The sequence below is a fragment of the Pipra filicauda genome, unplaced genomic scaffold (assembly GCF_003945595.2).
Source record: "Pipra filicauda isolate LSUMZ 115617 unplaced genomic scaffold, ASM394559v2 scaffold202_size1376763_pilon, whole genome shotgun sequence".
NCBI classification, from domain to species: Eukaryota; Metazoa; Chordata; class Aves; order Passeriformes; family Pipridae; genus Pipra; species Pipra filicauda.
In genome coordinates this window covers 229,391-254,906 of record NW_024104313.1, presented here as the reverse complement: position 1 = coordinate 254,906, position 25,516 = coordinate 229,391, and the positions used below count along the sequence as shown (strand labels likewise).

At 35.7% G+C, this 25,516-nt stretch overlaps 1 protein-coding gene across 1 annotated transcript in view; it reads right to left on the bottom strand.

Moving 5' to 3' along the window:
* Window positions 1-25,516, bottom strand: part of PRKN (parkin RBR E3 ubiquitin protein ligase) — a 710,634-nt gene that overhangs the window by 464,671 nt on the left and 220,447 nt on the right. Inside the window, exon 4 of the mRNA XM_039380803.1 lies at window positions 21,848-22,088. Within this exon, the coding sequence (XP_039236737.1) occupies window positions 21,848-22,088 (241 nt within the window). The remainder of the gene's footprint in view (window positions 1-21,847; window positions 22,089-25,516) is intronic.

Below are 25,516 nucleotides of genomic sequence, written 5' to 3'. Positions count from 1 at the left end.
CTACCTCTTCAAAGCTGATTCCCTCACAAATATCCCATAATAAAAATAGTCTTAAAACTGTTCTCTCCCTTTAGTATTTTATATGAAAAGAGAAAGTAGCTTTCTCTGATGTGTATCCCAGTGTTTTGTACTGTCTCCCCATTTAGGTTTTTTAGCTCCTTACTTCCTTTTTTTCTGTGTTGTTAATGATGACCATGCTGTGAGAGCTTTGTACATGTTAGTGATAGCACAGATCAATTATTCTGATATGCATGACTAGTTAATGAGAAAACATTAGTCATAATGACTATAGACCTGATCCTGATATCTCTAATCAGTCAAAACACCTATTATCATCTATATGACTGTTTAAGTGAATAAAATCTGAATAGGGATATTAGTAGCTAACCTACTGTTTTCATTTGAACTGCATTTTCATATAGATGATAATGAGTACTGAGTCTTTTCTATAATCAGCTATTTAAAAGAGGACACAGCTACAGGAAGTCTTTCAACAGATTGAAAACTACATAAAGCTAGTATTGTTTCAGATTCCATTATATTTACATTTAGACTAGTTGTAATTTGTAAAATGTAGACTGACTGTCAGAGACCTCAGACTATTTCTGCAATTTGCACTCACGTAATGAAAAATACACAGTTAGAAGTGAACAAAAAAAACATTCTTCCAAATGCCTTCACTTTAAGGACTTTGCTTGATTCAACACAGTAGGAGAAAAAACATCTGAAGTATAAGCCTACAAGTCTCAAAGTAGTGAGAATTTCCACATAAAGCTGAATTAAAAAAAAATGTGGAGGTTGCACTACTACACTTGAAAAAGGAGAAATTACTTATAAGATCCCATTCACTTTCCAAAAATATAACTGGAATGTTCTGCCTTTAAACTTTTTTTCTTTAACCACTCTTCTTTAGCAGCAAAGATTTTAGAGAGCATGGAACTTTCATCCCCAGACCCATGTATGCAGATGAACACATTTATGAAACTTTTGTACCCGTTCTTGATTATACTTATTCTTCATGACAACTATCTAATTTAGAAGATAGAAATGGCATTAATTTAACAGCTATATTCGTCTAAACTGATTGTGTTATATTCTAGTGAGAAAAAGACACTTTTACAGTTTGATTTAATTCATCCTAAAGTAGATATAAAATGATACAAACATGTCAGATAAATTGTGTCTAAAAGAGTCTGTTTTTTTCTGTTGTGGGAATTTAGAACCACTAGGTCTGGTAGAAATATCTATATTGCAAACCTCTAAAATTAGGGGAGATGAATGCCACTTGGTGTTGCTGTGCACAAGAACTCATGAAAAAGAGCTGCAGTATTTTGAGGTATGGATAACAATACGAAATAGACTAAACAGGAAAAAAACCCCAAACTCACCATAATTCTTTTCCTTGAGATTGAAATATGATTTGCAGAATGTCTATGGACCTCAGGTAATTAAAGTATATGGAAGACACAGCTATTGAGAAAAAACAAAAGGACTTGTCACTGTAACAAGGACTAAAAATTTAAGAAGAGTTGAGATTTGGCTGAAGAGGGTGTAGTGCCTGTGTGAGAGGTGGCGTATCAGAAGCACCACCCTGACTGCTTTTTACATCATTGAAGGAACTGAGTGTTACCTGTGGTGATAACAACTGGCTAAAACTGGTTTATTTGCAGTTGAAGGCAGGGACTTCTGGGTTTAAGCCCAAGCACATGAAAGGAAGCAAAGCTGCTCCAGAAAACCATGCCTAGGTGGCACAGATCATGTACTGTAGGCTTCAGCATTGAAAAGCAGATCTAGTTGAGCACAGTTTCAGCAAATAAACTACGAAATGTTTAAAAATTAGACCACTGGTCATCAAGAAAGTCCCAGATCGTGCCAGAAAAGCAAGAAGATATAAATCCAAACACAGCATATCTAAAAACATATCCCAGGCATGGAACAAAGGTAAGGACCTGAGGTTAAGTGTAACTCCTGGACCAGTGGGCCCACTGAGGATGGGGAGATGAAAACCCCTGACAAGGCTTCCAGCAGCTCTTTCTCACACAGTTCTTTCCATAAAAGTCTGATCCGGGGTTACACAACTGCCCATTTCACAGCTGGCCTTTGACAAGATCAGTTAAACACCCAAGGGATGAGGGAGATTGAAGAAATGGCAGTCTGTTGGTGCCTTTACACCAAAGAAGTGATATCCCAGAAAATACCCATGTCATGTCCAACAAGAAACAAACTACTCACAGATCATGGGAAGGGTAAAAAAAAAAACAACAAAACTATCATCAGCTTCTTAAATTGATAATGTCCCAAATAAAAAGAAGCTATATTTGAATCTATAGAATGGATGCCTGCATTTGCAAATTGAAGATGAAACTGTATCAGTTATTAATAGTTTCAAATATGTGACATTTCACAAAGGCACATCCGCACAGGGGATACTACACAGTTTTGGCGACCACCTTTTTGACAATACAGAATGTAAACTTCAAATTTCTGTTCTTGGTCAGTTGGAAATTTTATTCCTACTGTAGTGTACAATCACAGTAATTAGATACGTCTCTTTTGATTGAAGTTCAAAAATCAGTTTACTCTCAGTCAAAATAATGGCTATTCCTACTAAGATTCTTCTCTGTATAAGCACTCTAAGTACTTCCAGTGTCCCAAAAAACCTTGCTCTACTCAACTAATGTTGCCCAGATACAGGTACTAACGTATTTGCAAGTAATTGCAAGTAAGAAAGGGCAGTAAAAAGCAGAAACAGTATTGCTGTTAGCTTTGTTACAGTCTCTTACCCTATTACAAAACATTCTGAAAATGTTTGTTTTTCAGAGCACACAAGGAATAAACAATCAGGTAGCAAAGCTTATGGAAGATATTTAATTTATTTAAGGTACTAAAACTTTATACCTGGAAGTGGTCAAGGCCTGATTGGATGAGGCTTTGAGCAAACTGGTCTAGTGGAAGGGGGGGTTGGAAGTAGATGATCTTTAAGATCTCTTCCAACCCAAATAATTCTAGTATTCTAAGATTAAAAGCCTTCCTCAGCAGTTTTTTTTAATAGAAACTATACTGTTACTAAATGAAAAATTCTCTTGTGTTCACGTAAATGGTTAAAACACAGGAAATAAAGGTCAGGAATAAAATATCAGTTTTCTCAGGACAGTCCCAAAAGAAAATTGTTCTAGGACTTGAGTATTCATCATAAGGAAAAGAGAAATGAATAGTGAAAGGACAAAGCTGGCCAGTGACATGATTTTATTCAGGATAGTAAAAATGAAGGCCAATTGGAAAAATACATTGAAGACTGTAGAATGCTAAGTGACTAATAGCAAAATGAAAAATTAAATTCATTGTTGATAAATGTGAGGTAATGTACATAGGAAAAATAATTTTATCCAAACTGTGTGGTCTTGACTAGTTATTACCACACAGAAACAAGATCTTGGGGCTGTAATAGATAGTTCTATGAAAATGTCAGCTCAAGGATTAGTATCAATCAAAAAAAGTAAATTGAATGCTAGGATTAATTAAGAGAGAAATGTAGAAATAAAAATTAAATAATAAATAACCCCAACCCAAACAAAAATCAATCAAACAAAAAAATCATCCGAGAAAACAGTGCTGTACAAATGCTGTAAAAATCCATGGTGTGCTCCATTTTCAGCAGTACATGCATGCAATTCAGCCTTTTTTATCTCAGAGTAGGATACGGTAGAACTGAAAACATACAAAGAAGAGGGAATGGATAATCAATAACATCCATGCCACAATCACTTAAACAGCTTATGACTTTTTGGCCCAAAAAAATGATGGTTAAATGGGGCTTTATTAAAGATACACAAACCCATAAGAAGCATAGACAAAGTGACCAACCCCCCAACACTGGGACAGCATCCTGGACAGTATCACTACCAGACTGATTTATATAAGCTACTGGCAGATCCTATGGATTGACAGTAGGGTGCTATGCTAGACAAATCTTCGATCTGAGCTGGTGTAGCCACCGTCAGATTCCACGTGAGAAAGAGATGGAAGCAATCTGTTACTACATTTCCCTGTGCTGCTGTGTCCCTTCACAGAAACAGAAGCCTGGCTCTGCAGTTACAGATCCAGTGCTCCAACCTATTTTAAGCCACAGGTTGCTACGGAAAAGGCACAGGACAGTCCTTCTGTGCAGCCCAGACCATGTCCTCTGCTGAAGACATTGCGTGTTCCTGTCCACGAAAAAATCCTGACCCATGAGTCTTTACCAAATCATTTTCAAACTTTTCTTTCAAAGTATAAATATTTATGCTCTTGGTTTTATCAACAAGAGCCCACAAATACTGAGAATATTTAGCTCTGTTCTATCTGATACTTTAGCAATTAAATGACAACAGGCTTCTGTACAAATCTTATGAGTTTAAAATAATAGATTATAAATGTTTATGTATTTTCTTTGAACTCCTTTGCCTTTTTTTTAATTTCAAGCTGTCACTTTACAATTTAAAAACTTTGTGTTCTGCATTGCACCTTAGTTTTCTGAAAAACATTTCTCCCACAGTAATATCCTTTAAAATATTAAGTGTCTTCATGTTTTGATTACAAAATTATCATAACTTCTATGTCAATGTTGTTTAGAAAGTGCTCTCTATTTTCCGTTCTTTTGCTAATGCTTTCCATCTCGTTATTAGTTGTGATCCCTTGCACATTCAAAACAGGAAGATCTTTCCAGCTATTTTGTTTTGTTTACCTTTATAAATATTAGTTTTTTAAAGAAACATTATTTTTAATACTTTTTTAAATATTCAGAGACATTTTCAAAGAGATTCCACCTGATGTAAAGAAACATATAACCAGTTACCAGGTAATAATGGCCAATTTTGATAGTTGAGCATACAAAATATCAGTTATTTTGCAACAGAGTAGTATTCAACATGCACCTTCTCGGGCTAAAAAAAACAATTGCAAAATGTAATACGTTTCAACAATAGTTAGAAAATATGGAGATTAACACTTTGTTTAAATTTTAAACATTTAACATGAATTGATGATTGCACTGGCCTATGTCTACTCTCAGAGGAAACCACAAAAAACAAATACAAATAATATACAAATGACAAAATACAAACTTCCAACCTCTCTACTTAGAAAAAAATTTGAATTTGCCAAATAATATTATTTGTACAGAATAGATGTTTTTCAGAGATAAAAAAGTGAAACACGTATATATGGAATTTACGAATGCAAAGACTTGCACAATCACAATTGCAAGCAAAACTTGATTGTATTTAGAGAATGATATTATTTTATAAAACAGATCAAACAGACCTTTCTGTAAATGGAAATAAGTGAAATTCATGTTTCAAGGTTATATTATAAGCTAGAATTTAGAAAAACTTCTGTTTTCCCTCTTCATTGCCTTTTTGCATGAGACCAAGTGATAACCAGCAGAGAAAGAGGTCAACAGATCTATGTAGACTTGAGCAAAGATACTGTGCTTACACACATACAGATACAGACAAGCACTTACACTCATATAAATCTGCCTAAAATTTAACATAAAGCTTTTAAAAATATTAACATATATCAAGTGACATTTATCAACTACTGGAAAAATAAAATAATTTTATTAATTATACATTATAAATTCCATTATTCAAATTGTGAAAACAAAGCTATAAAAAGGATTTTAAAGAAAGAGTTCTCCCAATATTGTATCTATTCTTCAAAATTGTCTTAAAACTACTTTCAGATATGCATACTTTTTAAAAAGAGTTTCAGCTTCAACTATTATGCAGATTTTCAGAGATTTCAATTTTAAAAACTGATCCATAACCTATATTTATAAAACAATAAATATATATTAATGTAGGGCAGCAGATTGTCATAAAGGCCTCAGAAAATACTCTAATCAGCACTTAGAACAAAAAACCCACAGATATTGACAGGCCACAATCCAGGTGAAAAGAATGACAAATATTCAGGAACCACATTATAGAAGGCGTTTTAAGCTTTCATTAAATTGAGACGGATAGTATAAACTAGTCAGCTAACTGCTGACCAAGAAAAAAAGGCAAAAATATATTTGGAAAAGTATTTTAGATACACCTTGTATAAATATTAATTACAGATACAGCTTACTGTGAAATGATTTTAAGTAACACTCTAGAAGCTATGAATGGAATTGCAAGATAGATGTTTACCCTAAAATGTGGGTGCAAAGCCCAGCAGGAATGGAGCTTATAACCAAACAGATACTCCATTCCTCTACCACAATGTCCAATATTGAGAGATAAACTGAATAAAAGGTTTGCCAAGGTTTTCATGATTTGTTGACCAAAAGACAGTTCCCAGCCTGAATGAGTAAACATAGAAGAAAAAGCATTAATTCATTATAAACAAAAAGAAGTTAAAGAAAACTTGTCTCTTTGCATATCATCCCTGTTTGGACACCATACTAATCCTGTCTGCATCCTTCCAGCTTTAATGAATGTACTGCAGGCTCAGTAAGGTTTCAGACGCTGGTTTCAAGGATCTCCACCAGTGATACAAGGACAAACACAAAATTTCTGTCATCAGTTGCAAGACGATATTTTAAGTCTGAGCACACAAAACCAGACATCTTCAGACGTTCTAGAGATTATTGTAAAAGTCATACTACAAAGATGTTATAATAATATTTCTGTTTATACAGTGCTCTACTTAAGGGTCTGTTTGGAGACCACTCCAAGACAAAGCTATTCTTTTTTAATTATACTGTATGTAACCATTGCGTATTTAAATAAAGAAAAATATGACAAGTAACTACTTCTCTTATAACTACAGCTAACGCTGCATGTTTTTTCCACTTCCTTAACAAGCACTACATCACCATTCTAGCAGAAAAATAAATGACTAGTGAAAACAGGACTGTCCATTAATGTCCTAAATAACTTGCCAGTGCTTTTATTCTAACAGTTATTTCAGTGTGTAACAAAATGTTGCACAATAACAGAGTACCACAGAAGCTGTCTTTTTGATTGATCTACGACGCTACTTCTCATTCTCAATGCCCTGCATGTCAGGCTCTTCACTCTGAAGCTTGCACAGAACTAGAATTTTAATGAAAATTTACTCTCTTAGAAATAATGGGGACCTAGAAAATGGCTCAGAAAAGATGTATCTATAACTCAGCTGAAATGACAGTTTCTATACAGACAGAAAATACCAGCACCAGTACTTTTACTTAGTTTCCAAAGCTTGCTATTAATGACAAGGGTAATTTACTATTTCAGTAAAACTAATATTTTGAGGAAGATCCTTAGTTGCTTTTACAGAAGTGAAAAGACTTATATTAGTTGACAATCTTTATCCTAAAGTCTTGTCTAGAAAAATAGAAAATATTGTGTGAAAATGACACTTTACCATTCTGTATTGTCCCAACATAATGGTACAGTTGTTGCAACACCTTCATGTAATGCAATACCAGGACTATGTTGAGAAGAGTAGGAACAGATTTTAAGAAAAAAAAGTCAACTTAGAATTTCACATTTGCGTTCAAATATGCTCTAAACTGAAATGTTAGATATGCAGCAACACTCTTTTGCTTTTAGAACACAGTTTTGAAAATATAAACATAAGTCAAGAGGCTTCTTTATCTCTACAAACCATTCAGCAAAAGGGTTTGGGAAGAAGACATGCAGGCTTTCCAGGCTATTAAAACCATTAAAAGCAATGAGCAGTACATAACAGCTCTTCAAAGCAATACATACTAGAGTTTCCAATTTTGACACATGCAAAGAGCTAACTTCCTCCTGTGGAGGAAGGAGAATGCAGAACAAAGTATTTCAGAAAAGAAGGAAAGACAGACAAAGAGAAAAGTAGAGTGTACTTGCAATTGCACTTTAAGGTCAAAGCTTGAACCTCAAAGCTCCTCCAGCTCTGCACTAACAAAATTCCCCATCCACAGATTAGCTGAGAGGCAGCAAGATTCATCACATTAAAGTTAAATGTGCAGAAAATGGAATCATAGTAATCCTCACTGACATGTTTACATGTACAGTCTGCTGAGCATCTACGTCTGTTATTTGATAAGAAGCATGGAAATAATAGTCTCAGACTTTGAAACAGTGATACAGACTAATCCTAGCCCTGCAACTCTTACAGATGTCTCGTCACATCTGAAAATTCCTCACAGTGAGGTGATGGTACCTACCATCTAGTGAGCTCCCTTGCTGTGCCAAGATACATAATTCTACCTACGAAAACTTTGAACTTCAGTTCGTGACCGCTCCACACTGTGCTTTGGGGAGATGCTTCAGGGAGGCTTTAGCCAGAAAACCTGTTGGCTTGATCATATTCATAAACAACAGAAAACACTTTATTATCCAGAAGGAATTAAATGGCTTCTCTATCAGAATGAATTAAGATAATATTTAAATACTTAGAATAACTCAAGATGAAGTTTCTAAGACTATAAGTAGATATCTGTCACTATAACTCTTAATTACCCTTTTTTCCCTGCAAACCTATGACCAAGTGAGAATGCAGTAATATGTAGGCCCTGTAAACTTTCTCAGTAGGAGATATTATCAATATACATACTATTCATTAATCAGTATGTTCTCTGATTCATCAATTATTAGATTTTTTTATGCTATATGTACAGTATCTTTAAATGCGATAGCAGAATTAAATGTTCATTGCATTTTAGACACTACAGTGCATAGTGATTCCCTGCTCAAAATTAATTTAAGCTCAGTCCTACTATCACTCTTCAACCTGTCAGTTTAGAAAACCACTCTCTGCCCCATATTAGCATTCCTACCACACAACCTGTTGAGACCCCACTCCTCACCCTTCTACATACAGCACAGAGCTTTAGCCACTGCTTGTTACCTTACTATGGGTTAGTGTGACACTGAACCAGCCACTGTCATCTTAACTCTCAGTTGGTCCCTGGGCTGCCACACCAATCAATTAAGCAAATTGATTTTGGAAAATCGTTTTGTTGAAGTTAAACATAAATGCTTAAAGACTGTTTTGCACATTCTATTTGAGATGTACTTAATCTCTACAAAAGCCTGTTCCCTTTCTCCCATTTCACATGGATTTAAGAAAGTCTTTTTTTTTTTTTCTTTTTGCTTTCCATACAGTACTTTTGACATTTGTGCTGAGGAGGTTCTCCTTTCTTCTGATGAATTCCCAAGTTACTCTACAAAATAAAAGACATTAATGCAGATTCTAGAGACAAGTTTTCATCTTGATGCCTCCCTACTTCCTTCATCAGTAACTGTTTGATTTCTAGTTGATTCTCATAAAGGATTATAATAGTCTAGGAAACAATCAAGATATCATATCTACATCTCCAGTACTTAGATTCCTGTTCTACTATGTATCTGTGCAGGAGGTAATCAACCCTGCAGTTCTGCCATATTTAGAGTATATTTATGTGTCATTTAGCCAGAGAAAGAGACTTTGGGGCGACTAAAGGAGAACAGGGGTAGTAAAATGCAATATGGGAGATTAAGGAGAAATAGCAAAATGATACTTATTGTTGGATATGGTAATATTTAATGAAGATGTTTTATTTCACTACATATTGCTGGACAAATATAGATCTTTGTGCCTGGATGGAAGATATAAAATGTGTTTGTTCACATTTATACTGCTATATTTAGTGTACTTGAAAAATTTCTCTTACAGACTAGGAGACAACATGTGGAAGACAGGTAATATTTCTTTGAAACAGAATTTTTTGCATCTCCATCCTAAATATTTCAGAATGGTTAAAGTTATAAAGATATTGCTCAAGATGAGACAAATATGAGCTCAGCTACAGCCATCACTGTGTTCCTAACAAGTTGAAAATCATTGTGAACTATGTTCTGGGGTTTGGAAACGAGGATAAGACATATTTACCTATGAGACATATTTACCTATAAGACATATTTACCTATAAGACATATTTACCTATTTAACTATTTACCACAGATTACTATTTACCACATATTACTACCACATATTACTACCACATATTTACCACATATTTACCACATATTACTACCACAGATTACTATTTACCACATATTACTATTTACCACAGATTACTATTTACCACATATTTACCTATAAGACATATTTACCTATTTAACTATTTACCACAGATTAGGTAAGAAGAAGGATAAAAGTACAACATCCATAATCATTAAACAGCATCAAATCATTAATTCAGATCTCAACCTTACACAGGTGAAGACAGAGGGGATTTTGCTGTTTATTTCATTATTATTTGCATGAACACAACATTCTTTTTAAGAGAAATAAAATCTGCTTGGGGAAAGTCCCTGATAATGTTAATCAAAACTTTCACCTTGCCATATCTCCAGGACTTTGTTTAAAACATTACTGAAGTTTGATTCAGCTACTTTAAAAAATAATTAGTGGAGGCTGGAAAGAGTTGCAGTAGATAAAAGCTCACTTGCTGAGTGATATACCTTTAAGTCAGAAAAAACTGTGGTGAACAAAAGGAGGAACTGCGGCTACCAGTACTTTGGTTGCTCAAGTGAACTTTTAAAGTCTTTTTATAATTTTAGTTAAACCACCTTCACAGCAAAAAAGAAATAAAATAAAGTCACCTAACAACAAAAGCCAGAATACCGAGGCTTATAATAAAATCCTTGACAAGTTTTGCAGTGTTGCATGAAGCTGAAAATCAAGCTCAACTTAAGATCCTATCTCCATATCCATAAGTTCCTTTCTTCTTCTCTGTTCTTGTCTTTTGACAGGTAAATGTCAAGACCCACAGAACAAACTGTTGCACAAGTATGGCATGATGGAAGCTTGGAAAGCGCATGTTGGTGCTCAACAAATATGTTGGCTTTCAGGGATCCCCGGGGCACTTTGCTTGGGGATGCAGCTGTCACTTTTGATATTTCAATCTTTATTTTGCTGTATGAGAGGCTAGTTAAAGTTGAACACACCCATATATATATATACACATATATATAAACAGATATATATCTACCATATGACCTTGAATTTTAGGTGGAAATTTAGTTGCAGATACTGCACTCCAAAAATGCAGATATTGTTACAGGTAGATAGACTGTCAAAGCTAAATTTGGAGCATTCATCTGCAAAAACCAGTTATAGCAGCAGTTGATCATAACTGCTAATATATTAATAATATATAACTGAAAATATAATATATATTCAGGGAATCTGACATCTTCTCAAGGTCAAAGACCTAAGACTGAATACCCAGAGAGATGTCAACAGTATGGATAGGCTTGTAAGATACAGTTTCAGGCGTATCAGTGAATACAAAGATTAAATCTTTTTTTGAACTAGCATTTGAAAAGGTTAGTTTTGAATCTTAAAGGTTAATGATTAAACAGGGACTTCCAGATCCTGGGTACCTTACTAAGAAAACTTTGATTCTGACACAGTAGCTGTGCTAAAAAATGGGGCCACAGCACACGTAATCCAGCTCACAAATATTCCAGACAGTTTCACTTGCAGGTCACTGTAGCATTCTGTCTCATAAGTGAAAGGCAGATCAAGGAAGATATTTTCTTAACTCATCTTCTTTTGATCAAAAATGCTGTAATCCTACCTAAGTTAAACTTTCTGTCCAGTGCCAGTAGATCCCATAGAATATCAACATTCCAGAAACTTGAACAAAATATTAATAATTACAATGATAATTGTTGCAAAACATGTCTCTTTTATTCTGTTCCAACTGGATAAAATCTTAGTTGCTGGGCATAATATAGGCCCAGTAGTACTGTTGTTTCATGACGAATACATAAGGATGAACAAGGTTTAAGCAAAAGGTTCAACGTAAGGTACCACAGTGCAGGAGAAAAAAAACCCCTGCACTGAAGGATTTTTGGAAATCCATGTAAGGCTGATATAGAATCTCAATTTCTATGTTTAGATATTCTCTAAAAGAAAGAAAGAAACAAACAAAAAAAAAAGATAAAAAAACAGAGGCATACAGGATGAATAAAAACAATTGAAATCCTAGCTGGCAGTCTCTGAAGAGAAGCCTGAATGGACACAAAGGCCACTACCTTGGCATCTCGAACAATGATCACCCAGGTAGCAGTGAAAATGTGAAACCTTCACTGAAACAAAGGTGATGGTAAAATTCTAAAACCTTTTGGCACAGCAATGCAGGATCATGCACTGATTTTAATTCTGCTTTTCTGTGAATATGAATTAGAACCTCTGAATTAACTGTCCATTTTCCAACCACAACCATTCTGTTCTTTAAAAAAAAAAAAAGGAAAGAAAAACACACCAGAGAATCTGTCTTCCCCTGCCAAATGCAATGATCTTTTTCTTTCAGAGAATTTTTAGTCCCATTGAAGCTATTTGTCTTTATAGAGAGCCAGGTGTGTTTTGTTGGCCATTTTTTATCTTCTAGTATCAACTGTTCCATGTAATTACTTTCTGTAGATCAAGCCTTTTTAATAGGTCTGTTTTCCCCATGTCCTTGCTGTGTGCACAGAACTCCCAACAACACTAATGAATCTTGAGCACATGACTTTAGTGAAGACTATGCTTCGTGTCATTTTGAGTGGTAAGAGCTCATAACAGAGACTATGTAGTGCAAGCACTAAGCTGCACAGTAGCAGCAACCACTGTTTTTTTAATGAACTTTAGGCATTCTTCTTAGAATACCACGACATAAAGCCTGGAGGAAAGAGGGGCCCAAGGCTACTTAATATTCAATGCTCACCTCTTCCAAGATTAGGAGCAATGAATCCCAACACAGAGGAAGTCAGGCAAAAACACCAGGCCTGCATGGACAAACAAGGAGCCTACAAAAGGAAGCCTACAAAGGGTGGAAGCAAGGAGAGGTAGCCTTGGAGGAATAAACAGAGATTGTCCGAGCAGCCAGGGATCAGGTTGGGAAAGCTAAAGCTTTGACAGAATTAAATCCGTTCAGGAACACTAAAGGCAACAAGAAAAGTTTTTATAGGTAGGCCAGTGATAAAAGGAAGACTAGGGAAAATGTAGGTCCTCTCAAGAAAGAAACTGGAGACCTGGTTAACCAGGACACAGAGAAATCTGAGGTACTAAAAAACTTTTTGCCTCAGTTTTCATCAGGAAGTGCTCCAGCCACACCATCCAGGTCGCAGAAGGCAAAGGCAGGGACAGGTAGAATGAAGAATCACCCACTGCAGAAGCAAATCAGGTTCAAGAACATCTAAGGAACAGAAAGCTCACAAGTCCATGGGACCTGATGAGATGTATTCTGTGTGTCCTGAAGGAATTGTCAGATGAAGTTCCATCATATTTGAGAAGTTGTGGCAGTCCAGTGAAGTTTGCACTGACTGGAAAAGGGAAAAGGACAGGCCCAGGGAACTACAGGCCACTCAGTCTCACCTCTGTGCCTGGCAGCATCATGGAGCAGATCTGCCTGGAAACAATGCTAAGGCATACAATTATTTTTGAAAACATATATAGTTTTGTTTAATCAATACAGAACATTTTCCACCTGCAAATGTCATCTCCAGCTGGTGGCATAAAGGTGCGAGCCATGTGTTTGCAAAAGAACATCCATCCCTGTCATCACCCATAAACAATCAAAATACAGTGCAGGAACAAAACTGTTCCACCCCATCCCTTGACACATGAGAGTTAGCAAATGCTACTTTCTTTAATTAACATGAAAGGGCCTTTAAAAACAATGAAGTAATTAGAGTCGTTCATGACAGATAATTATGTCACGTAAAGAAGAGCATTCCTGGAAGTGCTTTAGCATCATTAGAAAAGAACATTTTTTACGTTTTTCCTCTCAAATGAATTTCACAGACATGCAAGATGTGAGCAAATGGCAGCATTCTCATCAGTGTTAAAAGCGTATGATACGAATGAGGTCTCCAGCATGGCACTGGCTGCAATAAATTATCAAGTGTGTGTTCTGTTTTCTGAAATGGGTTCAATTTATCATTTTATAGAAAAGGTTCCATTATGCTAATGTCTTATGAAATCACTTTTTGCTGTTGCTGGAAGGTGAAGAGGAGATATCAATTTTTATATATAGAATGTGAAAGTCTTGCAGCAGTGAATTGTCAAGGGTTAATAACCCTAACAGAAGATACAATTGACAGAATTGTCAAAGAGCAAACTTCCAAGGACTTTGTAATGATGAATTTTCATAACCCTACTAGAAGAAGAAAAAGCAGAATAACTTTCTTAAGTTTAACTATTTCAAAAGAAATGTTGACACAACAAGAGAAATGTTGACAGAATTAGCAATAGTTAATTGCTGAGCTGAAAACTTATCCTCTGTTTTCTAATTAACCCTTGAATTGACACTGGAGATTGTTTAGGAAGTGGTTTTCCAATGAAGGTCAGATTAGAAAATACCATTATCATTCTTGTCAACTTGCCCAGACAACAGACATGAAGGATAATCAGACAGGGGTACAGGGGTGATTACCTGAAAAGAGGAATATGTGTCTCTAAATAAAACTTCATAAAATAAGAATGTTTTTCTTCTTTTGAAGTACTGGATACAAAACAGGCAGGTACTAAAAGAAGAGAACTAGACTTAGATAGACAGTTGCATAATCCTGCATAGATCCTGCATAATAATTCTTTTGTGGCTGAGATGTGATTTTTAACCACAAAACCTCTTTTTTTCCTGTGCTTCAGAAACATTACTATATTATGAATAACATTTAAAAGGAAGCATTGTTTTAGGGGCATTCCTTCCCATAATTCAAGAACCTACAGCAACTAATCAAGGGGATAATGTAACAAATATTGACATTAACAGGCTGCCCAGGTAAGGGGTTGACTAGAGGTATTTAAAAGATGTTCAGAAGTGGCATTTGGGGACATGGTTTCATGGTGGCGTTGGCAGTGCTGGGTTAATGGTTGGACTCAATGACCTTAATGTCGTTTCTAACCTAAACAATTCCATGATTCTATGATTGCAATATATTTTAACAGTTGAAAAGAAGTGGAGCTAGAGAACTGCAACCATTATCTCAATGGATCATCATAAGCACCTATCTGGATCTCACCTTCAAACATGGATCACAGTTCAATGACTTCTGCCATACAACATTTAGCAAACAACTTGGAAACTCTTAAAATTTTAGAAAAGTTCTCATTCAACGCATAGGAAATATTTAGTGAGATTGATTTAAAATTAAATTCAATGTTACTGTACCATATAAAAGTGTTATTGTCATACTCTTCTCTTAATATACACATGGGTTTTTAGATCTCAGATGCACATACTTAAAAGATGGTTACTTCTGAAAAACATGTTATAACACTGTGATGATCTAGTCAGACACAACGTGTTTGCATTTTGCATTAAATATGTGAGCAACATGACCACCAAAGGGACAACAATGCGTGTAGTTGCACACATCTTTGTCTCAAGAGGCAGTCAAGTGACAAAAGGTTGTAAAACAAAACAAAACAATACAAACCAAAACAATGCAAGCATGAGGGACTGCAAATTGGGAGAACATCTTCCAAGTATGGAATACCCATAAACAGTGGCTGACAAAACAAAACCAACTAAAGCAGCGAGGAGCACAGAGAAGATTCCCATTCAGGACAGGGACAAGTAATATAAAAATATCAAATAAGAAATGAAAAATGGAGAGGAAGGAAGACAAGCCTGCTTTAGTTCCAGTTTCTTTTCAAAGAGCTCTCAGTCATGATTAGTTGAACTTCTGTGACTACAACACCAGTGCAATGAAAATGGCATCAGCTCTGCGGTACGGTACACTAACAGCCAATTTAAGACAAAATGTCTAACAGTTAAAGTCTAATAGTTTTGTGTATGTAATGATTGCACAGTGATAGCCATTAACAATGAGCAGGAACTAACCACTGACACATGCTGTCAATGCAGAAATTTTGTAAAGTTTTGTCTTGAAGTTTAAACCAGAATTGTACAGACAGTAAATTTACAGTGTATAATGAAGACAAATACAGCCTTTCTTCCTGGAAATTATTTACCAAAATCAGGACTACTATGTTATTTCTGAGCTGGTACTTTATTCTGCATTTCTAAAAAAGTATTCATACCCTTTTCTGGATGTAGATTGATCCTCAAACTAGTATTGCACTTAATATTTAAAAGTTTGTAACATCATGTATTATAAAAGATCTAAATTAAATATAGGCTAAATCACAATGTGTTGCATAATGCACTTTCATTTGCATTAAAAGTGGTTTAATCCTAATACAATAGTAAACTGTCTGGGCATCAAATCCAAAAATACATAGTAACCTAACTAGTTACTTGAATATGTCTACAGAAAGAATACATTGGTTGCATATTAAATAATTTACTACTTTTTCTTGTACAGCAATATAAATGTTATTCAAATGGATGTCTGTAAGAAAGAACTATCATAAGAATCATGTAACCACCAGGAAATGGTGTATTAATATTTTAAAAAAATTAACAAAGGTCAGTGTAAGTACTCTAATAATTTGTTTTTAGAACAAAATTTTCATATCTCTGGGAAAAAGGACCTAATTACTGAATGTAAATTGTACAGAATACTGATTTTCCTTCCTCAAAATACTGATTTACAATACTGTGGACCTAAAGTAGATTTAATTAATTAATGTTATAATTAACCCACAAATTATTTGTACAGATGCCAAAGGAAAAAATCTTTATACTGATTAATTTCTTTTGAAAAATTGCAGTTAAATTACAGGAGAGAAACTTCAAGAATCTTTTTTCTCTTTTCTAAGGAAATAGTAAATTCTTAGATATTTGGTTTTATCACAGAACAAAGCAACATTAGGTCATAGGAAAATAAGTTCATTGTTGTCTCAGTTTTGTCTGGTGCAGTTGCTCAACACTTACAGAGCTTCATGTTTCTGAGTAACGACAGAAATGTTGTTGCCACACTGGAGTCCATTTTGAATGGATGAGTGTTCATGTTTTGATGGCTTTCTCAAACAGGGGATAAGAAATTGCTGCAGCTTTACTCAGCTTTGTACTGGGTAGTGGCACTCAGCCTAACATCACATCAAAATGGGGAGGGAGACGTACATCATACCATTGCCCAATCTGGAACTAATTTGATATTATAAGCTTTATAAAACTTTATAAAGCTGTAAGTAATTTTACAATATTTCAGGAGTTTAGAATACTCATTTACTTCAAACAGATCTGACACAAAAATTCTTATTCTTTTAGGCTTTTTGAGTAAAAGAATAATAATAAAATGTAATATCAATTACAGAGCACAGGATTTTTTAACACACAGTCTTCAGAATACTATTGAAAAACTATTTGTAGTGTCAGCAATTTCCCTGCCTAAATTGATACTTTTTTTTTAATTCATCAGAGCTTCTCTCAAAAATATGCACAGTTTTGATTGCCCAAATCCTAAATTGTGGCTTTGCCTTCTAAATGTTTTTTTCCCTTCTAAATGTCTCTTATACCAAACTCTTACTCAGAATGAGAACGAGTTCACACTTTCTGCATCACTGACAAGACTGTCTCTGGCAATGACAGTTTCACCTTCTTTATCTCATATTTGTGTTATTTGTAAAGATAAGAAGTTTGAACAAATATTAAGTTTTGAGAAAGCATTTCCTAACTAAATGGAAAACAATCAATCCCTCTTTTTTCTTGAGTGTACATCTTGGCACACCTAAGTCAGTATATACCAGTACTTTATTTACTCTTACATGAAAAGAGGAACATGGAGAGATAAGGAAATAGAGGTGCCTTGCATGCAAGCATTTGTAAAGGGTTAGCTAAAGAACATTAGGATTTTCTTTGGAACTGGTGAGACGAGCATTTATTTAAAAGTTGTAAAGAAAAAAACCTAAGTAATGATGACCAAATCCAACTGATTCAGACAAAATAATAAACTAGATGATAATGGATTAAATTAAAAATTAAATAAGTAACAAGCTGAATATCATACAGAAAACAGATGTTGTCAAACTATTTTAATTTTTTCGATACTACAAATTTGCCTGACATCAGTAGCTGATAAATATATTTAGAAAGGGAAGCAATGAGATTCTGCAGTCTGACCTCCTGCCTAGCACCATCCATACTAGGCTGAAGTCCAATCTTTGTTGCTGGACATGTGTTTCAGAAAAAATGTTCCATATTTACTTTTTGATAGTAAATAGGGTGAATTCTTACAAGCCAGGATAACTTGCATTGGTGGTTATTTTCCTGGCAAGTTAAAATCTATGTGTGGTATTTATATTTGGTGGTTTGCACTTTCCAAGCAATGAAAGCTTAAATCCTTAAACAGCTGGTAAGATCTAAGACTCCCATGTTACCAAATTTCCACTCCCGTAAATGCCACAAGATTATACCAACAAATATAAACCAATCATGACCTGCACTTCGTAGGATTCTCATGACTGTTCTTGTGAATCTTTTAACAGTTTTGACATCAAAACAGTGTGCTATTTTAGTTTTCGTTATGCAAGTGTCAAAAGCAGAGAAAAAAACATTTTCTCCACTCCACTGTTTTCTGTTCATACTTCCAAAAATCGTATTAGTTCTCTTGGACCTGGTATCATGATGCATTCTCATATTCAGCTGATGAGCCATACAAATCCTTATGTTTTTCAGATTCAGTGTTTCTCAGGTAAAAATCAGAGAATCAAAGAATTTTTAAGGTTGGAAAACACCTCTAAGATCGAGTCCAATCATTATCTCTTCATCCTATATACGTATCTACTGATATGCAACCATTATGGAACATAGTTTATTTGCTTACATCTTGTTTATCAAAACACTTTGTCCCAGACATTGGACAGAAATAAACTAGGAGGAGGTCACCTGAGCTTTTTTCACATGTGCATTAGAAATCATGTAATGTTTTCAGAAAAAAAGAGGAAAAAAAAAAACAGAAAAAGGCATTTTTGTTACCTTACTTTGCAGAAAGAGGAAACGTGGAAATCTTTGATGCAGAGATTATTTGGATACATTTTTGTATTTTTTTCAAAAATGTTCATGACTTTCAAACTTCTGAATTTCTCATAGAGGAACAGACAGTGTACTCTATAAACACAAAGCAAGAAAGATGCTTCACCAGACCAGTCAAGAGTTGATGTCATTACTCACATTAGAGTGGGGGTGAGCTGAGAGGAGGATGCTCTGTTATGCTCTTCTGCAAGGAGTAAATAAAACCCATTCAAGGAGACACGATGCCAGGCTGTAAGGGCTTTCGTCTCATCAAGTGCAGCAGTTCATAATACTTAAGTGTATTGCTTCTGTAAGAGCAGTACAACATAACAAGAATTGCCTCTCTCCTAATATGTCTGGAAAAATTTTACATTTTGACCTCCAAGCATTCATGTAAATACTTCAAAAATACTGTTTTTGCAGCCAAATGCTGCAAAAGCTTCTGGGAGAAGCTTTTCTGATGCAAAAATTACCACGAACCTTTTTCCACAGAATTCAAAGGAGGGCAAATAAAACAAAAGCAGGGCAGGAACACTGGCTCAGTATCTTGTGGTAACGAGCAGAAATAACTTAGGCTTCAGGAGACATGAAGTCTCAGTATTTACTGCTACAGTTACAGAATAGCTGTGTAGCATGTTAGACTAAACAATAAGAAGTTAATAATTAATAAATCCTTGGCCTCTAAATTGTACATTTAAACTTGCTAACTACTCATCAGGTAGTATCTCTCACACATAGAAGAAAAAAGATTATACTTGGTTCAGCTGTATAGTTTGCTACTGTAGACTGTTCACCACAACCATCCACCTCCTAAGACAACAGCTTGATAAGTATAATTTTAACCATCAGTGATGGTACTTGCCTTCTTCAGCCACTCATTCCCACTACTATTAGTCATTTCAGCTGTGTCAAAGGAAATCCTCACTACATAGTAAGGTGTATTGGAAAAATGATATCTGGAATAATTTTCTTTCTTTCTTTTCTTCCTTTCTGTCTTTCTTTCTTTCTTTCTCTCCTTTCTTTCTTTCTCTCTTTTCTTTCTTTCTTTCTCTCTTTTCTTTCTTTCTTTCTCTCTTTTCTTTCTTTCTTTCTTCCTCTCTTTTCTTTCTTTCTTTCTCTCTTTTCTTTCTTTCTTTTTCTTGCTGGATGATTTTTAACCCAGACTGTTCCTTAACTTAGGGAATTAAGTGACAACATATCTACAGATTAACCCCCATCAAACCCATAATAATAAAAAAACCCGACATTAAAGTCCCCCACGTTGAACAAAAGCAGTAGAGCTGAAAAGGACAAGTTTCCACAGTGTGAATTTAAACAAGGAAAGAAGATAATAGGCCTTTAAAAAGTACTTATTATTAACATCCTTCCAGACAGAATTATTGGTAGAGTGGCTCTTTTCTTTTTCTTATTATAAAAATAATTTATAACCTAATCCCAGATAAAATTAGTCCACCTATATTATCAATATATTTTTTCCTCAGCTTTCATTCTGCCATGAAAATATTTGCTGCAACACACCAATCAGTAGAAGGCACCAATCAGTTTGTACCTGGCTTCACAGGTAGTCTGTGCAGTCTGTGGACAAACATGTCACATGAAAAATTTTGAAAGTCTATACACATGCATAAACTATTTTGTAGAGTCAAGCACAGCTATTAAAGCCCTGTACATATCATGTAGAGGGCTGAAAAAATAAATATGTGGTAACATTTAAAAGCTTGCATTTTTGCCTTGCTTCTGAGAGTAAGCCCAGTCTGAAGCCCTGTCCCTAGTTTACCGGATTTAAATGAGCATGCACCCCTCTTATCTCATTACTCATTCAGATTGGGAGATGTGGATCATTAAGCTGGGTACTAATTTGCTCCTAAACTGCACTCATTCATCATGAGTTGGCAGTGAGAGGTTGACCAAGTCAGTTGTGGAATACATCTGTGACCCTCCCATGGATTGTGTATTTTCTGCATGAGTTACTTAATAAATTCTCTGGAAGTTATTTTAACAGTTTTAGTAGCCATTTTTGTTAAGCACAATGATTTCTGTGGTCAGGTCAGATACCTGGTTAGATATAGAGGTTGTATTCAAAACTCATCTTCTATAATCTCAATCTATGTGTTTAGTATTACCTTCTTTATTGTGTCAAAAGGGTATTTCTGTACTGTTCTTCATAAAACGACATTTCTGATGGACTATTATGATAAATCACAACAGAATCTGGTATTGCACAGAATGTTGTATCTTCACTGGGGATAACGCATTTGTCAGTAAGGGTTATCTAGACTGGGTGAGGAGGGGGTTTCTCTGAGGAGATTCATGTAATTGCTAAGGGATTCTTATATGTGCTTCTGACTTAAGCTTCTCTCTCATGAACACATTCTGCAATAACTTAACTTGTGCCTCAGATTATTTTTCATGATAAAGATATTTTCAGCAATCATTTGTTGGATGAAGAGGTACTAAAATCCATAATATGATTCATCATCATGTGTTGTGCCAGCCATGTTTTAATAAATAGTAAATCTATTGTAAATATTTTTACAAAATGTATGATTATGAAAACATCACAACAGATTGGGAATTAAACACATTTGCAACACATAAACTGCCCAACATTCTAGTTAAGGAAACTTCTGTAATAGAAATTTTACAGAGACTACTTTTTACCTACTCATAGACGTCTGGGGTTTTTGCCAGCTTATAATAATTTGTAAAAATATTAGCATAATACAAGCTAGAGACAGGAGCAACATAAAAAATCACTCGTTTTATACACAAAGCAAAATTGGATTCTTATCACCTCTTAATATTGTAGTATTTTTGTTTAATAACTAAAAGAAACCACATATTGTGTTTTTTTTTTCCCTTGGTGTAGAACTAGAACTGTTCACCCTTAAAAAGAAGTAGACAAATATTTATATATGTAAATTGAAACATACTAAATCACTGAATTACCTAATTTTTCAGAGGGAAGAGAAACACTGCTTTTTCCAGGATCCAGAATAACAGCCAAACCTTCAGATAGTGATGGAAGGATGCTGGTACTGAGATCTACGCGAGTTAGGCTTTCAGGTTCTCTTTCCAAGGCTTTTAGAATACCTCCAACACAGTTATTTTCTGTCCCCTCCTTGTTCTGACCGTTCTTCTGTGGACTCTGAACAATATGAACAATGCTCTGCTGGGCCAAGTCACACTTCTGCAACACAAAACAAAAATCCCAATAAGTAATTAATTGTGACATAATGGACAAAATTCCTCTATCTCCAACGTGTTATTTGCTAAATTGTCTCCAAGCCACTTTGTGGAGAATTTTAGTGGACGGTAATGGAGTTTAAAGCAAAGCGACAAGGGTAAATTGCTGGAATCAGGATTACTTGCATTGCCAAAAGGGTCACAACACTTACAAGTTTTAAACATTTAACAAAGAAATGGCGGACAGAGCCAACAGCTCTAAATAAGTCTGGTTTATTGGCACAAATGAAAAACTCCAGAGGTAGCACTACTAAATCAAGCACTAATAATATTCAACGCTTAATAGGCACTCGCACAGATAATGCTGATACACACTCTTCATGTAGCAATTTAACGTCAAATTTGATTATCACAGAGAGTTCATGAAGATCTCTCAAGCTACTACAAAGTATTTTTATAAACAGAAACAGGGAAGATGATGCTACTGATGGAGACTGATACTTATTGCTTCTATAGATAGCTGATGTCATTGCAAAATCTCTCGATTTTTGAGCAGTCTTGGGAATATGGAGAAGTCCCAGCTGATTGGAAGCTGGCAAATGTTGTCCCAATTTTCAAGAGCAAGAAGGAGGATCCTGGAAACTACAGGCTTGTCAGTCTAAATACAGTACTGTGTAAAGTTATGAAGAAGATTATTCTGAGAGGTATTGAAAAACACCTGAAAGACAAAGCAGTCATTGGTCACAGCCAGCATGGAAAGCCCTGCTTATCTAAACTGATTTCCTTCTATGATAAGGTAATCCACCTGGTTGATCAAGGGAAGCCAGCTGATGTAATCTTTTTGGATTTCAGCAAAGCTTTCCTTACTGTCTTTCACCATATCCTTCTGGACAAAATGTCCAAAACAGTTGGATAAACACATCATGTGGTGAGTGAGCAATTGGCTCACGGGTGAAGCACAGAGGGTAATAGTGAATGGGGTAACATCAGACTGGTGACCTGTCACTAGTGGGGTTCCACAGGGCTGCATCTTGGGCACAGTGCTCTTCAACATCTTCATAAATGACTTGGATGCAGGACTGGAAGGGATACTAAGCAAGTCTGCAGATGATACAAAACTAGGAGGAGCTGTTTATTCCCTCAGAGGAAGGGAGACCCTGCAGACAGACCTCGATAAATTAGAGGACTGGGGCAATCACCAACCATATGAAGTTCAACAAGGGAAAGTGCCCAATTCTGCATCTGAGATGGGGCAACCCTGGATGTTTGTACAGACTGGGGAATGAGATGCTGAAAAGCAGTGCCACGGAAAGGGACCTGGGGGTCCTGGTCAACAGCAAGCTGAATAAGAGTCAGCAGTGCCCTGGCAGCCAGGAGGGCCAACCGTGTCCTGGGGGCATCAGGCAAAGCATCACCAGCCAGCCGAGGGAGGCGATTGTCCCGCTCTGCTCTGCACTGGTGTGGCCTCACCTGGAATATTTTGTGCAGTTTTGAGCACCACAATACAGGAAAGATACCGAGCTATTAGAGAGCATCCAAAGGAGGGCAATGAAGATGGTGAAGGACCTTGAGAGGAAGCCGTGTGAAGAGTGGCTGAGGTCACTTAGTCTCTTCATCCTGCAGAAGAGGAGACTGAGGGGAGCCCTCATCACAGTCTACGACTTCCTCATGAGGGGAAGAGGAGGGACAGGCACTGATCCCTTCTCTGTGGTTACCAGTGACAGGACCCGAGGGAATGGCCCGAAGTTGTGCCAGGGGAGGTTTAGGTTGAATATCAGAAAAAGGTTCTTCCCCCAGAGGGTGGCTGGGCACTGGAACAGGCTCCCCAGGGGAGTGGTCGCAGTCTGGCAGAGTTCAAGAAGCATTTGAATGATACTCTCGGGTGCATGGCGTGACTCTTGGGGATGGTCTGTGCAGGAGTTGGACTCGATGATCCTTGTGGGTCCCTTCCAACTCGGCATATTCTGTGTGATTCTGTGATTCTCCCTAATGTAATTTTCAGTTTAAATCTGGGTTTAGATATAGACTCAGTATGAGTTTCCCATTGTTTCATGAAATGACATTTAACTGTTGAATTTAGAGTTAGAGAAAGCCTGTGGAAGATCTCATGACTGCTATAGTCTTTGCTGATAAAACAAAAGGATTGCTAGCAATTTTAGCCCAATTCATGATATCATTTTGTTGTCTCACATATATATAAGTTCTTCCTCTTTTTCAGTCCTCAGTAGAGGTGATTCTTAGATAGTCTTCCCAGATCTTTTGTTTTAGAAAAAAAGCAGGATGAATAAAGATCTTAAGAAACATCTATTCATGATAAATCAGGATAAAATTCACATCTTGTACAGCATTTTCCTAATACAGAACAGAAAAGCAAAATATTACATCAGAATTAGAAATCACAGAGAATTTAGAAGACCTATCATTAATGAAGGGCATTCAAGAAAGACTTGTATTGATCTCTCCACAACACACCTTGCAACAAAATTTGTTCTTTTTTGCGTGATACCTTCTGGAGATCCACACCTAGTTCTCTAGTGTCATGAATGAACCACACACAAACATCAATCTACACAGAAAGTAGTTTGAATTTCCCTCAGGAAATTAATTTTCCAACTCTTTGCAGCATCATTAGGTTGGCCATCTCTGCCATGAAATGTCAAGACAGACCGCTGACTACATTTGGGAGGAACAGAAAGAGAATTCTAAAGCATTTGCCTCTGTATCTACAAAATATTTAGATGTTTTAGTTTAGACTGTAGTAGTTTATATTACAGATGCAATTATTGCATGCACTTTTAATTGCAAAAGATTCCTTTATAGATATTTTAGTGCTGTTTCTACCCTTGTTATTACCCACTTTCTCTTCTACCACATTTTCAACTCTGGTCTCCTCTCTGTTTGGTGGTTTTCCTTCATTCTCTTTAATTATTTCTCAGTACTTCTCTCTCCACCCTTGCAAGGCATTTCTAAAAGATAAAAATCTGTTGTTTTGTTTTGTTTTAATTGAATTTTTAATAACACACTCTCTCCTTAGTGAAGCAGTAATCAGCTAGCACAGATTTGTCAAGCAAAGACGCTGCAGTCTTAATATTCAATCAAAGCAGTTATTAGATTTCAACTTTAAAACATTATGTTGACATTAAAGGTCTCCTTTTTTCTGTACAACTTGTTGCCCTCAGCATTTTAACAAGATCCCTTAAATAGTTTAATAATTTCATTCATTAATAAAAAATCCAAAACATGTCTGTCACTCTAAAACTTCTCCAACTAAGAATACTGCATGACATTAAGGAATTTAATAACCTAAGAGAAATTAATAATGAATTTAGTAATCTAGGCAAATGAGGAGCTCAAAAGTGATTTGCTCAGTTACAGTGAGAATTAAAAAAGAAAAACAGGTATATATGTAAAAACTCACACCTTCATAAACCC